The 16,765-nt window shown below is 53.0% G+C and overlaps 1 protein-coding gene across 10 annotated transcripts in view; it reads left to right on the plus strand.

Moving 5' to 3' along the window:
- DISP1 (dispatched RND transporter family member 1) overlaps positions 1 to 16,765 on the plus strand; it is a 192,051-nt gene that overhangs the window by 128,972 nt on the left and 46,314 nt on the right. For 9 of the 10 annotated variants that reach the window (XM_058701241.1, XM_058701242.1, XM_058701240.1 and 6 more), the window contains one exon: positions 8,573 to 9,038. The exons of the other annotated variant lie outside the window; for it this stretch is intronic. In XM_058701241.1, the coding sequence (XP_058557224.1) occupies positions 8,573 to 9,038 (466 nt within the window). The remainder of the gene's footprint in view (positions 1 to 8,572; positions 9,039 to 16,765) is intronic. 10 annotated transcript variants of the gene reach the window in all.

The raw sequence follows: 16,765 nt of genomic DNA on the forward strand, positions 1-16,765 counted from the left end.
ACCGTTGCCCCCACGCTTATAACTTCAAAAATACCCTTTTCATCGTTACAGAGAGAAATAAAGACCATGAGAACGCTCCGAAGCTCGTCCCATGTGAAGGACCTGTTCTGCATGCTGTTTGCCATGCGGCAACATTTTGCTTAAGAAACACTTAAGCAGTATTTTCTGAAAGATGGATCCCTTTAGTGGTGCTTGCCCGCGTTATAACTTGATGGGCGTCGGTTGTACAAATTCTCAGTCTGTGGGTCTCAGCCCTAGCCACACACTGGGATCATCTGAGGAGCTTTTAAAAAACGCTGATGACCGCAGTCCATTACAACGTGAATTAAATCAGAGAACCTGTGGGGCCAGGGCCCTGGGTCTGAAGGGTTTTATATTACTGAGATGGTTCTAATGTACAGAAAAGGTGGAGACCATTGGAACAGACTCGTAACTTCATGAACATTTGTTGTATTTATTACAGTCGCTTCACGATTTGGAGCATAGTCTAGGTGAACTGAATGTCGTGGCTGGCTCCTGGGTTACAATGGCCGCTCATTGGAGGGCTTTCCAGAATTTTTTTGAAAGACGATTGACTGATACTAATAACTGTGGAAAACCCCTCTGGGTTTATTTTCCATGTTCTTAGTTACACCCGTGAGTTCATCTGACATTGAAACTCAAAGATACAAGAAGCCTTTCTTTCTTCAGGCCGTAAGTGCATGTGGGGCCGGCGCTGTATGGGGAGTATGGGGAGATGTGGCGGGTGTTGTGTGGGCTGATAATTTTTGTGGATGAATGTGGAAGACAGATGTCTGAAGAGTGTCCTAATAACTTCAGCACAGCAGTAGTGTTCTTGACATACAGATTTAGAAACATAAGTGTTCATGGTGATAAGGTGTTCTTAGCTCTCACATATCCCAGACTATAAAGAGAAGCTTCATTTTACGCTTCTCCTCCCAGGTAGGTCTGTTACCAAAGGCACACTCCACACAGAACAAAGGAGCACAGTGAGATTAGAAAGCCTGTCACCTGCCCACCCGTGCGGGGCTCGCATCTGACAACAGGACTGCTTTCCACATTCGGGGTTTTCTGATTTGCTGGGGCACTGTAAGATCTTCCTTGAGTTATTTAACTTTTATACTCTTTGTTGTAAATCTGGGAGGGAAAATCATGATGCCGTTTTTTTCCTCCATTTCCTTAAGCTGTTTGTAAATACCGTGAACAGCTTCTGTAAAACTGGAACACTTAACATTTACGGTTCGTTGATGTCTTTATCAGTGTCGATTGTGTGTATTGAAAGAGGTTATATAAAAAAGATTTCATTTTCAGAGGTGGTGTTTGTTAACATAAGTCAAAACCACCTTCTTGATAATATACATTTAATAGACCGACAGTTGAGCTTTCGTGGTAAAAGAATAGTGATCTGCGACTCTCAGATTTGCCGGGACTCAGTCTGTTGGCTTCCTCATGGTGTGTGGAGGGCAGGGCACGTGGACAGGTGCCCAGATGTTTGCCCCGGATTGTGCAGGACATGACTGCTAATGTATTGCCGTTTATGAGGAAGGGGAATGATAGCAATACCGAGAATTCTTTGTAACTCGTGAAGTCCCCACAGGGGAGTAAGTACAGACATGCTAAGCCGTCTTATTGAAGGAGAGTTTATCGGTAGAAAGTTCACGAACTCAAACAAAAATAAGACAGTTTAATTTGTCTCAGAAGAAGAGAAGATCATATTCCCTTATGTAAGACCATTCTTTTCAGTTCCTTAACACTGGTTCTTTGATTAAAGATACAGATTTTGCTGTCAGGTCACAATTATGTTTTCATCGTCCAAACCCTCCCTGTCAACAAAGATTGGCTCCTGGCTGGCTTTTCAGGTTTGCATAACATGATGCACGAGTGGAAGGCACTTCTGAATTCAGTGGAAGAGGCCTCTGACGCTCTTGGATGCTGAACTGTACCTTTCAAAACTGTCTTGGGAAATAGTGAATTCAGAGGCTGGTTTTCACGCAGACCTTCACACTGAATTTTGTACCAGCAGCCTCTGGCAGTCCCGGAAGAGCTCGTTGAACTTGGCGCTGGCCTGGAGGCATCTTGAGGTAGCGGGAGAGCCTCACTTTCAGAGGCAGCCTGGTCTGAGACTGGATCCCAGTCGTGTGATTTACGTGAGTTAGTACTTCAGTACTTTGGCCCTCAGTTTTCTCTGTGATATCTGCTCAGGTATCATGAGGAAAGTGCTTGACATAGTGAGATGAGGAAATCAGCTTTAATAGCCTTTTGCGGGGACATATCCCTGGAGACAAAACCTGGCCGACACCCTTCCAAACGGACCCGCTACAGACGAGCTCTGCAGTCGTTCCTCGTCAGTGACTGTTTGCTCCCTGGCCATAGCTCTAAGGGCTAAGGGGTCGACTTGCTGCCCCTGCTCAGGGACAAGGCCATCATTTGGGGGAAGCATCAAGCAGTGTGAGAGGAACCGTTTCATGTGAACGCAAATTTGATGAGTAATGGATACAAGTGCTCCCCAGATTGGATGCCTAAGGCCTGGTGTGCAGAGAGGCCCCCGGCGTGTCTGTCGCCCATCTACTAAACCTGACAGCACGTGAGAGAAGAAGATCGTCTCACGCATTGAACTGGGCCCAGGACTTCAATCCACATTCAGGAGTCGCACCAGAACAGTTAAAAGCTGATTGGCTTGGGGCGCCTGGGTGGCTCAGTCGGTTAAGCGTCCGACTTCGGCTCAGGTCATGATCTCGCGGTCCGTGAGTCCGAGCCCCGCGTCGGGCTCTGGGCTGATGGCTCAGAGCCTGGAGCCTGCTTCCGATTCTGTGTCTCCCTCTCTCTCTGCCCCTCCCCTGTTCATGCTCTGTCTCTCTCTGTCTCAAAAATAAGTAAAACGTTAAAAAAAATTTTTTTTAAAGCTGATTGGCTATTTCTGTGCACATAACAGTTTACGGGTTGTGAGACAAGCCATACTTGGTCACCAACTCGAGCCTCTCATGTTAACTGTGTTACTTTCCTCCGCCTTAGTCGGAACGGCAGGCCTTCCTTTCTCCATCTATGCTGTCGTTCCCCCGCTTGCTGGCTCCGTGCTGCTTTAATTGTGCGTATGCTGCCCCAGCCGCGGCCTGGCTCTCCGGCAGCCTCCGCGCCTGGTTTGCTGCACGCACAGTGTCCCAGCGGCCGGCGTGTGGGCACGTGTTGGAGACCTGTGGCCTCACTCCAGGTGGGCGCGTTCAGAATCCGCATGTCAGCAACGTCCGCCCGTGATCCCTCTGTGTGAGAAGCACTGGGGTAGAGTTTTGTGTTTCACTTAGTGAGGCTGCTCTGGGGAGCACCACCCTTCCCAAACAGCCGGCCGCGGACAGCATGGGATCGTGCTCGCGTTCGCGTCTCGCCACTCGCTGGGACGTTTGCTCTCCTGAACCTGACGAAGCAAAGGGTTGTCCTAGAGCACATTGTGGGAGCTGGTGGGGTGTCGTTTACAGAGAGCCCTCAAACCCCTGATGTCAGGCTTCCTAGCCGAACCCCCAGACTCTGTGTGTGCCGTTGTGGCTGGAGCAAAACAGAGGGGTGACGCCTGCCACGCCGTTCCGAGCGTCGAGTCAAGTGGGATCGTGTGTGTGACAGTTCGGGGAAAGGTGCGGCAGCCCCGCCTGGTTAGTGGCCACGTGGTCCCTGTGGTGATTGGGGCAGGTGTGCAGGGTGCCTGGCATGACATTCGGATTCTAGCTTGCAGCTTTGGGACCACGGAGCACACCCCCGGGTGCGAGCAGCTGCTGCGAGGTTTTCACAGTGGCCCTACCCGTGCGTTTGTGCTCCGGTGGCCACCTGATAGCTCGATGGCATCCTTTATGGCCATGACGTTTAATATGTTGGCATCACTGTGATTACACAGTAGTATATCCACTGAGCTGCTGTTTTGTGTTTTAACGTGGTCATTTATACCTACTATAAAAATACGTAAAGCATGTATCGTATTTAGTTACATTAATGATACGTGTCGTGTGATTGTGTCTTACGTTACTTAAACGTGTACGTTTTCTGAGTCCCAGACCAAGTTAAGGAGGTAATTGTGCGATCCCTGTAATCACATAAACTCCGATGCCTCTCCTCCCTGCGTTGAAACACAGACTGAAGAAGGGTCTGCCTGGGGCACTGCGCTCTTGGTTCCTAGGTGGCTTTGGCCCAACAAGTGTGTATGTTTCCAGAAATGGGGGAGGTATGATGAGATACGTTGAAACCTTTCTCTCAATACTTTGTACTCACCTGTTCTTACTCCTTAGCCTCGTTTTCATTTCTTCATCCAGTTATTCAATGCATTGTGCAGGGTGTTATCATGAGACAGCAGGTACGCATCAGAAGGTAAACAATTGAAAATGCCTGGGCGGCTCAGCCGGTGGCACACCCGACTCTTGGTTTCGGCTCAGGTCGTGCGTGATCCCAGGGTTCTGGGACCCAGCCCCGCATCGAGCCCCGTGTTGGGCTCTGCGCTCAGCATGGAGCCTGCTTGGGGCTCTCTCTCCCTCTCCTTCTGCCCCTCCCCTGCTCACGTGCACTACCTCCCTCTAGATAAAAAAGTAAAATGAGATCAAATAGGTAAAATGCATCCGGTGTATCGATGTTCAGTTATCTCTTAAGGTAAAATAACTTTGCTTCTGTTTTTACATTTTAATGATAACTACCTTTTGTTCATTATTAGTGACTGTGCTAGAGACTTTATATGCTGTTTTATTAGGATTTTACCACCATAAAGAAGACAGGCTGACAGTAAAAGTTGTACGCGGTACAGAAAGTGAGATGTGAAGTCTTCTCCACCCTTTCAGAATTCGCAGTCTAGCTCTCCAGCGGGAAGACCTTTTCTTAGGTCCTTCTGGAAACTATCTGTGTATCCTAATCATATGTGTATCTCCCCCCCTTTTTAACGAAATGGGTAGAGTCATACCATATAGGCTGTTCTGTGGGTAGGCTTTATTTGTGTCAGGATGTACTTTGGACTTCTTTCCATCGTATACCCTGATCTAGCTCGTTCTTTTTTTAATCGTGCAGAATGCCCAAGGTACAGATACGACAGAATCTGAATCTGTTACTGAGGATATTTTAGAGTGCTTCCAGTTTTCACTGGCAGACGGTGGTGCAGTCTGTAACAACCTTACCTGTACGTCTGTCTTTACACATTGTTCAAGTGTGTCCAGAAGAGAACTTCCTAGTACTATTGTGGGTCAGAGGGTGAGGGTGTTTAAAATTCTCATTAGCATTTCAAATTTAACTCTAAGAACCAAGACTTAGAGACTGTAAGAGTGTAAATCATTTGACCCAGGTTCTCCAGGGTAGAAACTGGTAGGGTCAGCTTTCAAACTTAGATCCACTCACACCGTTTCTTCTAAGCTACAGATGTCTTCAGCTGTTGTTTTAAAGCATAATTTTGGCTTTAAAGCCAGGAAGCATTATTCCTTATCTTTTTATATTCTTAACACTCAATCCAGCAATTATGATAATTCTTCCATTATAAATACACAGCCCTTTATGGTTTTGTGTATTGATTTTATATCCTGCAACTATACTGAATTCATTTATTCTAACTTACTATTTTTTTTTTTTTTTTGTAGAATCTTTCAGTTTCCTATATATGGCATGTCACCTGTACATAGTGACAGTTTTACTTCCGTTCTGATTTGGACGCCTTTCTTTCTTTTTCTTGCCTAACTGCTGTGGCCGGGACTTCCAAGACTGTGTTAGAAGGGGTGACATTAGACCCCCCTCCTTTTGTTCCTGATGAAGGAAAAGCTTTCAGCCTTTCACCACGGAGTGTGGTGTTAGCTGTGGGCTTCTTGTATGTGCCTTCTATGTTAAGGTGTGTTTCCTCTGTACCTGCTTTCTTGAGAGTTTTTATCCAGGTGGATGTTGGATTTTGTCAAAAGCCTTTTCTACACCTGCTGGGACGACTGTATGATTCTTACCCTTCAGCGGGTGGTGGTGGTGGGTCATGTTGTCTGACTTGTGAGTGTTGGACCCTCTTGTATACCTGGAATAAATCCCACTTGATCACGACGTGTGATCCTTTTAACGTGTTGTCGAATTCAGTCTGCTAATATTTTATTGAGGATTTTTGCATCCACGATCGTCAGGGACGTTGGCCTGTAGTTCTCTTTCCTTGTGGTGCCTGGTCTGGTTTTGCTGTCGGGAGAACACTGGCCTCATAAGACGGCTGTGGACGTGTCCTTCCTCCTCTAGCCCTTAATGATTTTCAACACATTTTTATTTGCTCGTCATGGTCCTAGGACAGACATGGGCATCGGTTGTTATCCTGATTAATACATGTGAAGACCCGAGGCTCAAAGAAAAGAGAAATTAAAATTTAAAAAGTAATCAGAAGACTGTCCTTGGCCAAAGGCCACGTGGCCCCCCAAGTGCCAGTGCACGCAAGACAACGATGCTGGTAGACAAGTGAACCGAGGGCTTGGGACTGGTGGCTTTGAATGTATTGAAACTGGCGTGTTATGTTCATGAACAACAGGAAAATACACTGAAACTTCTGTCCGTGCGGCCCCACGCCGGTGCCTCAGGCTTCCTCTTGGCTGGGTCCGCGTGCTGTGGCCCCGAGGAGAATGGGCCGTGACCGCGAGGTGGTTGTTCGCAGGCGCCCACCGTATTTGACCCCAAACTGGCTTTAAACTTCACCGGAAGTACTGCTTCACCGCTTTTACGATCGTGTGTACATTTGTCACGATAGTGTCATCTTACCATGTTGGCTCTTCCTCTTTCCCATCAGCTTTCCTGTTAGCTCTCTCGGTCTTCGGCTCAGACCAAGTTTTTTTCTCATCTGTCTCAGTGTTAAAGAAAGATCTTTCCCTCTGTGGACATAGGTTCATACTTGACTTCAGATCAAACCTTTGCTGTCTTCCCGACCACCTGAATTCCTATACGAATGCATCTACCAAACTTAATTCATAGACATTTCTTAGAATAATTTCTTTTCTGTTTTTGCTCATAATTATTTTTTACTTGAAATTCACAACTTATTTATAAGGTCAATTTGATTGTTCCTGTTTTATGATTAAAGAGACTGAATCATAGAACGTTCACATGACTTAGTTCAAATACAAGCCAGTCAGAGTTCAAATTATTCTTTATTCCCACCAGTTTTTAACTTCCCATCAGAAGACGTCTCCAAGTTAAGGAACAGGTTATGTTCCAAAACTTCATTTGTAAGTCGGATATTTGGCACTGGACTGCATTTTACCAAAGTGGGGGACGTGTTCCAAGGGCGATGAGGCCCCCTCTGCCCTTCAGAGATCTCTTTAGCTCTTATGTAAGGAGCACATGAAGCATTTGCAGCAAAAATAAGAGAAAATGATCATTGTGATTCTGGTCACAAAGTTCTCCGTCTTGGGAGAAGCATCCGATTAGAAGATGGGGAAACAGGTGGAATCGGAGAGTCCGCGGGGGCGTCAGGCCACGGCGAGGGCTGTCACAGGCCGTGACGTTCTGTCTGAAGCCCAGTTTCTTGTTAAACCGAGGATTTGGGTTGTTGTTAGATAGTTGGCATGGCATGACTCCCCCGCCAGCTGTGATTAGTAGCATCTGTAGGATTGATGGAAAAATAGACTCTGAGGATAGTAACACCCCTGATGGAAAAAACAACCCAAAAAACCAGAGAAGGTGTCCCCTTTGATCCCCTGGCTGGAGGGGAGGGAGGTCTTGGGTCCCCAGGAGCGGGGGCTGCTGTGCTGGGTCCTGCAGAGAACGTGAGCGTCCTGGGTGGAGTTTGTCCCAAGAGTGTCCAGTGCCGGGAGCACGGATCTCACACAGCCAGGCCGCTGTGTGCTCCGGCAGACCCACAAGCATCGGAGGGTTCAGTTGGCTTTGAAAAAAGTCTTGCGCCCCTTCGACGTCCTCTGATGTAGGTCTTACTGATTCTGCAATATCTGCATCAGCATTTTTGTTGTTGTTATAGCAAAAGGGGGGATACATTCTTCAGCAAAAGGAAGCTGAAGTGACAGAACCTCCCTGAGGTGGCCTCGGGGGTGAGACCCCGCCTCCAGGTGGCCTGTGATCATGAATTGAGCCAAAAGCGTAACCAGCAGAGCCTCCCGGGCACCCTGACATAAGGTGTTCTTAAGATTATTCAAATTATTCTAACTTGCACCACTTGCTGCCCTCAGGGTGGCCCTTCATTTTGTCCGTAACACCTGCATCCTTGCACCGATGCCTGGTGGAGGGTTCAGGGGCGATGTGGGTGCCCCTCCCTCCCCTCCTGCACAGTTCTGACTGCTCCCCCATACTTCCCTTGGGGACGGGGATGGTACTGGGACGGGACGGCAATGGGGACGGGGACTGGACCGGGATGGGGATGGGACAGGGACGGGATGGGGACAGTGACTGGACGGGGACTGGGTGGGATGGGGACAGGACGGGGACAGGACTGGGGGAGCAGCGGGTCTGAAAACAGAAGTGGGAGGTGCAGGCGGGACACACGGAGCATCCCGGTCCCCGTGCAGGTGCCACCGCGTTGCCCCCACCCTCTCCACCCTGTAGATAGCCTCCCGCCCGGCCGTCACTGGACATTGTCGTGTCACTTCTGTCGTAGGGCCGAGAAGCTGGAGCATGGCCGTGAGCAGCGGGAACCGCGATGTTGTGCTCCTGAGCAGTGGCGGCCCCGGTGCCCTCACGACCTGCAACGGGGACCTCGCCGCCCACCAGCTCTCCGCAGAAGCGCCCGGAACAAAAGTGTGCGTGAACGGATGCCCACGGGTCAACGGCTCGGCGAAGTCATCCCGTCTGGCCGCCGACGTCCCGCAGCGAGTGCCTGCCATGTGCCGCTGCCCCGTGCACCCGCCCTGCCCCCCGCCGGCCACCCCAGAGCCCCAGCCTGACCCCGGCCTGGGCCCCTGCTGCCCACGGCCGCACTCTGACTTCCCGGCACCCCCCTGTCCACACCGCACACCCGCCTACCAGCCTGCCTGCCATCTGCAGCCGGCCTGCTTCTGCCCGCACCGCCCGTGGCCCGGCCACTTCCCACACCAGCCCGGGCCACAGCACACGGCCAGTGTCAGGTGAGTGTCCGGCTCCCCAGAAGCGGGGACACGTGTGTCAGAGAAAGGGGACCAGTGCAGCCGAGATTCGCTGTACCGATCCCGTCTGCCGAGTTCCCACCCAGGCCTTCTCTTACTTCCTGCCTGCGGGGCAGTTCCCCGTTCCCCATTCCCCGTGGCCCTAGCCTCCAGAGGTCAGTCGAGTTTGTGTTGTTCGACATTTCTGCCTCCTTGTGGGGGACACGTTTGTGATGTGGCTGCCCAAAGGTGACCAGCCTTTATGACAGAGAAGCAGGAAACGGCTTCCTCCTGCTCCCTGCGTTCGTGTGCTTGGGGTGTGTGCAGAGCCAACCTCCCCGCGCGTGCGGGTGGGACACACACATGTGCAGCACAGAAGTTTGAAAGCTACGCGTTGGGAAGCATTCGGGGTCCGGCGGGCTGGAAAGCCGCAGGCACGTTGGGTGTCCTTGCCGGCTCCCCCAGTCCCGGCCGGGTTTGTCCCGCGGGCACCGCAGGCGAGCGACGTCAGTGTATTGGGTGAACGTCCAGTGGGTGGAGAGACCAGGTATCCGCCCCAGTTTTAGGTGATGAGTTTTACAGGAGCAGGAGAGCGCTCTCCTTGGCTGACGCGCGTCTCGTTTACCTACGGGGGGACCATCCGTCTGGCGCGCAGTTTGATCAGCGCGGACGCTCGTGTGGTCCACACCTCGGCCCGCTTGGAACGTTTCTTTCTGGGGTGACCGGGGAAGGCCCCTCCTGCCGCCGTCTGGCTCCCGCTCTGCGTTGGTTCCGCCTGCTCGGGGGGCTCTTGGGACTGGAGCCCTGCAGGGTGTGTGACTTTGCATCGGGCAGTTCGAGCCCAGCACAGTGTTGTCAAGGCTCCTCGAGTGGCCAAGTGCATCGGTTTCCCTTTTTGCTGTGGAGCAGCTGCCCCCTGTCTGCGCGCGACACATTCGCTCTTGCTTAAAGAGTCTGTACAGACTTGCAGTTACAAGTCCCAGCACGGAGACTATAGCTGGTAGCACTGTATCGTGTGTTTGACTTTTGTGTGTTTTTTTAAGATTTTTATTTTTAAGTAATCTCTACCCCCACCGTGGGGCTCAAACTCACAACCCCAAGATCAAGAGTCACACGCTCCCCAGACTGAGCCAGCCGGGCACCCATGAATTGCCTATTTGACAGTTGCTGGTAGAGTATATCTTAAAAATTCTCACGGCAAGAAAAAACTTGCACGACTCTATGTGGTGACAGGTGATAACTAGACTCTTTGGGGTGCTGGTTTCACAGAGTGTACAAATATCAAATTAATTCATTTTGGCGTTCACCAGAGCCCTTTCCCCGGGTGGGGGTGGGAGGGACTCGCGGAAGCCACGTCCCGGGCGTGTCCTCCCAGCACCGTGTGGTGTGACCAGCTTTCCGCTTTGAGTTAAACAATGTAAGTAGCTGACTTCCAAGTCGTGTGGCCGTCGATACTGACGCTTTAGAATCAGCAGTTACGTGGTTGCAAGGTGTGAGGGGAAACAGTTGTACGTTTTGAGGCTGCTCCCTCCTTTAAAAAACTTCACGGAACGTCAAAGCCATGAGCAGGGAACCGATTCTCTTCATATGGCAGGTGTGCCAATATGTTCAGGACCGAACATTCCTCAGAAACTTACTTTTAAAGAGAGACTCCGGCGTGCATGGAGCTTGAAGCAGAATGGCGCTAAAAAAAAAAAAGATTAAGATGCGGTATTTGTCCATCGAGACAAGTTACAGAAAAAAGCGTGGACTGTTACGGGAGAAACCTCATAGTTAGGATTTTTTTCTCAAGAGTTTGAGCGTCCTGGTGAACTGTTTGTAACAGACTTCAAAGATGCGTGTAAAGGCAGGTCTGTTTCCAGGTCTGTCCGTGACACACTTTATCGTAAAACCCGTGCAGCCAGACAGAGCTCCAGACAGAGCTCCCTCCTTATTCCGTCCGTACGCTTGCTGATATGTTTCATTGGCAGTTTTTCCTGAGTGCTCCCCCGTGCGGGGCCCCAAGGATGTCATTCTGAACAAGGCGAGACCTCACGGAGCCGTAGGGCGGTGGGAAGGGACACGGGAGAGCAAACTGGCAGCCGTGGCGTTGCGAGGCGTGGGCGGCCGTGCGGACACGGGCACGGTTTGTCCGGCGTCTTGCCCGAAGCTGGGAGCCCAGCTGCCGCCCCGCTCGGTGTGCCTGGGGCCGGGAGGAGGGGAGCGCGCGACAGTGAGAGGGGCGGGGCCCTGAGCCCCACCCCCGGGGCCTTGCAGGGCACAGGAAGGCCATCTCTGCATTTCGTCCGCGGCCTGTGGGCGGGCATCATAGATTCGTGTGTGTGCGTAGACCTTTTTGTTGCAGAAAGTATACCCGGCGTGCGGTCGGTCACCGTAGCCGCTTTAATGGGCACCGCTCAGTAGGAGCACGTACACCCGCACCGCTGTGAAATCACCACCACCATCCGCCTCCGGAACATTCTTCATCTTCCAAACTGAAAATCCGTACCCACAGAACGCTGGCTCCCCTGGTCGCCCCCCCAGCACCTGGCAGCCGCCGTCCTGCTCCCCGTCCTGGACGTGGATGCAGCCGCTGGCACCTTGTATGCGGTCACACGGTATTTGTTTGTCCTTCCGTGACTGCTTTCAGTCCACATGGTGCCCCCAGGGTTCATCCAGGTTGGAGCGGGTGTCACAGTTCCCTTTGCAGAGCTGGGTGACTTCCCATGGCATGCACAGACGTTGTGCGTGCCCACGCATCTGGTGACGGCCACGTGGCCTGCTTCCCCCTTTTTTCTCCTGCGGATGAGGCTGCCGTGTACCTGGGTGGACAAACACCTATTCGAATTACTGCTTTTAATTCCCTGGGGGCACATTCCCAGAAGTGGAGCTGCTGACTCAGGTGGTAATTCTGTACTTAACATTTTGAGGAACCACCAAACTGCCCCCTCAGCTGCTGCGCTGTTCTGTTCCCCCCAGCAGCGCACACTCTTGACAACACGTTACTTTGCAGTAGCCGTCCTAACGGGTGTGATATTATGGGGTCTTAAGCATAAAAGATATGCAGTCACATTTGCATTTTAGAGAAGCCCATGGCCTGCATTGTGGGGGGTGGACTGACGTGAACGGGAACACTCCCGGCGTGGACTGACGTGGGCCAGCACTGTTGTGGATGGGAACACCACCGGCATGGACTTATGTGGGCCGGCACTGTTGTGGACGGGAACACCACCGGCATGGACTTATGTGGGCCGGCACTGTCATGGACAGGAACACCACCGGCGTGGACTGACGTGGGCCGGCACTGTTGTGGACGGGAACACCACCGGCGTGGACTGACGTGGGCCGGCACTGTCGTGGACGGGAACACCACCGGCATGGACTTATGTGGGCCGGCACCGTCGTGGACGGGAACACCACCGGCATGGACTGATGTGGGCCGGCACTGTTGTGGATGGGAACACCACCAGCATAGATGGGAACATCACTGGCATGGATGGGAACACCCCCGGCATGGACTGACGTGGGCCGGCACTGTCGTGGATGCAGGAACACCCCTGGCATGGACTGACGTGGGCTGGCACTGTTGTGGACGGGAACACCACCGGCATGGACTGATGTGGGCCAGCGCTGTTGTGGATGGGAACACCACCAGCATAGATGGGAACATCACTGGCATGGATGGGAACACCCCCGGCATGGACTGACGTGGGCCGGCACTGTCGTGGACAGGAACACCCCCCGCATGGACTGACATGGGTCAGCACTGTTGTGGACGTGGGAACACCACCAGCATGGATGGGGATACCACCGGCGTGGACTGACGTGGGCCGGCACTGTCGTGGACAGGAACACCACCGGCGTGGACTGACGTGGGCCGGCACTGTCGTGGACGGGAACACCACCGGCATGGATGGGGACACCACCGGCACGGACTGATGTGGGTCGGCACTGTCGTTGGCAGGAGGACCACCAGAATACCTGTTGCAGTATTTCCAGTAAAAGTGGAATTTAGAGAAAGTTTCATGCTAAAAGGGTTTACAAGGGAGAATCTACAGGATTTGGTGAACGATTGGATACGGAGGCAGGAAGGGAAGAAGAATCATGGCTGGTGTTCAGTTTCATGGCCAGAGCAGCTGGGCGGGTGGGTGGTGAGACCATTCGCCCCAGCGGGAGCAGCTGGAAGGAAGCAGAGCCAAGCGGCGATGGCTGTGGCGCATGACGTCCCTGCCCCATGAGGCAGCAGCACTGCTGGGGGTCGTCTTCAGAAGAGGACTGAAGCCCTTGGCCTGGGCCCGGCACGTCCTGACTTGCCTAGCTGTGCTCCAGGTGAGGCGTCGTGTCTCTCAAACCAGGGAGACTCCCAGGAAGCGAGCGGAGGCGTGGCAGTAGCTCCTGTGTCGGCGACAGTGCACAGGACGTCCTCGCTGAGAAATTCTGGAAGTGAGGCTGCCGCGTGGTGCTCTGTGCCTGCGCTCGTACCCTGCCCGGCGTGGGAAAGCCGTGGGAGCGGCGGTTCTGGCCGCCAGTCTGTACCGCGAACTTGCACTTGGAATCTCTTCGGTTTCCTTTTGTGGTTTATGCATGTTGCTTTTTTATTGTCTCAAATACTCCGGAGTTCTCAGCTAGGGTCGTGGATGTATCCGTGACTTGGTAAGGGCAGATGTGCCCACAGGCCTTCGAAGGGGGTCCTCGAGGCTGCCGGGCCTGCAGTAGCCACGTGTGCGGACGGGAAGTCACGTGCTCTCTGCACCCAGGCCACAGATGGGCCCGCCTGTGGGTGTGTGTTCTGTGTTGTAGGTTTTATTTGTTTATAAAACATGTAAACCATGGAGAATGTTCTCAACACGCAGTCAGGGAGAAACTGTAACTTTATCCTGGCCCCCCTGTTGGCATCTGTCCCTTTCCTTACCTTCTGGAAAAAGGTAGGTTCTGTTTTCTCCCTTCTTGGCGCTTTAGGCTCCAACACGTCTTTCTGAAGATTCATTGTATCAGTCACCTGCATGAACTTTGTTGCTTTGTGACATAATCTGTTACCGTCTTGATTGATAAAATCGCTGCCAGGATCACAGTATACCCTATTTTAATCCCGTTTATCACCAGATATCAAGTAGCTTACAAAGAACTCACTTTAAAGCTTCCAGTTCACTTGAGGGTTCCCACCGGCATACCCACGGTCTGGCCATTAATTCACGTGTCTGATGGGGAACACCCAGGAATTCAGCAAGGCAGGAAGTAAGGTCTTCCTACCAAGAGACAAGGCCTCCACCCAGCTGGGCATCAGAATCACAATAAATGAGATAATAATGATGTCCCCTTTGCACTAGCGAAAAATACAGAACTCTGGGCCATCAGAGGAGGGCAGGGGGCCTGTGGGTTGATGGGCCAAGGGCTTGCACGGCCCTCGAAGGGTGACCATCCAGGCCGCAGTGTCGGGACTGGAGGGAAGGGGTGAGGGGAGTGCGTGCAAACCTGAAAGCGTGTTTGAGAAGGAGAAAAGGGGTCGCGTGCATGGTGACGTGAGGGCGGCTCCCGATGGGACATTCTGAGCACGGCCCGGCGGTCTGTTCTTTCTCCTCTGGCGTCTGGAAAATGCCTCTCTGGAGCCTGTCACACTGCGTGGCTTGAAGGAAGTGTGGGATCTTCTTGCCGCTTGGAAGGGTGGTGGTGTTAGGACACGATTAATGAGTTGCGCACCCGCAAAGAGCAGACAGATCCTTAGTCCAAACTACACTTGCCTTGTGGTTCGGTCCTCGCACAGGCCTGTTCGTTGCTGTGGCAGAGGGCTCTGCGGATGCCTGGCCTGCCACAGACTCAGGTTCGTGGCCAGATGCAGCCTCACCTCCCTGGTTTCGTGGGCGGATGGTGACTCTGAGGGTCCCCCGGGCCCCGGAGGCAGGAGAGGGGTCTCAGCGTGGAGGAGACCGTCCCTGCCTGTACGTGCCCTGTGACGTTTGTACCTGTGTCTCTTCCTGCAGCCCCCGTGACTTTTCTGGTCCCTCTCAGAGGGACCCCTCAGCCACTGCTTCTTTTCCACTCTTTTTTCTCCAAAAAGCAAGAAACGAGAACTCGTGTTATGTTAAGAGGTTCTACCACCTGAAGTCTTGCTTTGTGTCGGTGTATTTTGGCGTCCGGGGGTTGGATTACAGCTGTGAGCGTTGTCACCCCACTGTCTTCCTTTGATGCGCACGCCCAGCAGTGACCCACCCTTTCTGCCTTCCTGAGCCCCAGCAATTGAGTGATTTCGATTCAGCTGGGAAATTTGGGACAGAAACCACCGGAACGCTTCATCCAATGTGGCGTGAATCTGGCATTGACACACCCCAGGGTCTGTGATTTGCTCAAATCACTAGACTCAAACCGTGGCTCTTCTAAGATGTTGGAGCAGTGAGTGGAGAAGTCAGCATTCAGCAAGGATTTGTGAGTGCTCAGGGTTAAGTGCCGAACACGGGTAAAAACTGCACAGGTGCGAGGTGGTGTGGGCAGGGTGAGACCCTGGGCAGACTCTGGGTGGGTCGTCCACCGTGTTCTCTGAGGCACGGAAGTTGAACATCATGTATCTGTTCACGTGTTAGTACAGAAGGGGAACCAGACTATAGTTTTGTAAGTTGTGCCCTCCTGTTCTCTCTCGCCGACCAGACGTTACTAACAGCCTCATAGTCCTGATTTACGGATATTCACAGTTACAGATGTTTACGAATATCCACTTTTACGGATGTAGACTGTGGGGCTGCTGGGCGGCAGGAAGGAGCGGTCACGCTGCATCCTTCAGGCGTGTGCTGTGCACGGTTCTTCAGTCCACTGGACACCGTTCACGGGCTCGGGACCCACGGGTGCCAGTGGCCCCCACGCTGGCCACATCCGTCCTGGCAGCAAGACTTCCTGACAAGGCTGTCTCTTCGCGGCAGCAAATTGGAGCTCCAGGGACGAGAGGAACGGCGGTAGTTGACATTCTGTCCACGTAATCCCAGCTCAGGGGGGTCCAACTGCTTGTATCTTGTGTGGTCAGAAGGTGACCTGAGCGTCGAAAGCCGTAAAGACCCGTGGCAGGTCAGTATCTTCCAGGGGCCCCCGTTACGTCCCGCAGAAGCCTCGGCCACGTTGTGGACACCTGTGGACGGCGGATTTGCTCTGTAGCTGCTGCTGTCTTCTTAGCAGAGCTAATGACTCGGACACCGAGTATCCCTCGGCCGTGGGGACGCGGCCTGTGGAGGTGCCACTGACTCGACCTCACGACTGCATTTTCCTGCCACCTCTGTCTCGTGTGGCGCAGGTCTGCGACGGCGAGCACGGCTTCCTAGGACTGCACCTGTGCTCACCCGTCCTCACTCCTCTTCACCTGTCCTCACCCCTCCACGCTTGTCCTCACCCCTCCACACCCCTCCACACCCCTCCTCACCCCTCCTCACCCCTCCACACCCGTCCACACCCGTCCACACCTGTCCTCACCCCTCCTCACCCCTCCTCACTTGTCCTCACCCCTCCACACCCCTCCACACCCCTCCTCACCCCTCCTCACCCCTCCACACCCATCCACACCCGTCCTCACCCCTCCTCACCCCTCCTCACTTGTCCTCACCCCTCCACACCCGTCCTCACTGTCCTCACCCCTCCTCACTTGTCCTCACCCCTCCTCACCCCTCCACACTCGTCCTCACTGTCCTCACCCCTCCACACCCATCCACACCCGTCCACACCCGTCCTCACCCCTCCACACCTGTCCTCACCCCTTCACACTCCTCCACACCCGT

This window comes from Neofelis nebulosa, chromosome 15, assembly GCF_028018385.1.
Source record: "Neofelis nebulosa isolate mNeoNeb1 chromosome 15, mNeoNeb1.pri, whole genome shotgun sequence".
Classification (NCBI taxonomy): domain Eukaryota; kingdom Metazoa; phylum Chordata; class Mammalia; order Carnivora; family Felidae; genus Neofelis; species Neofelis nebulosa.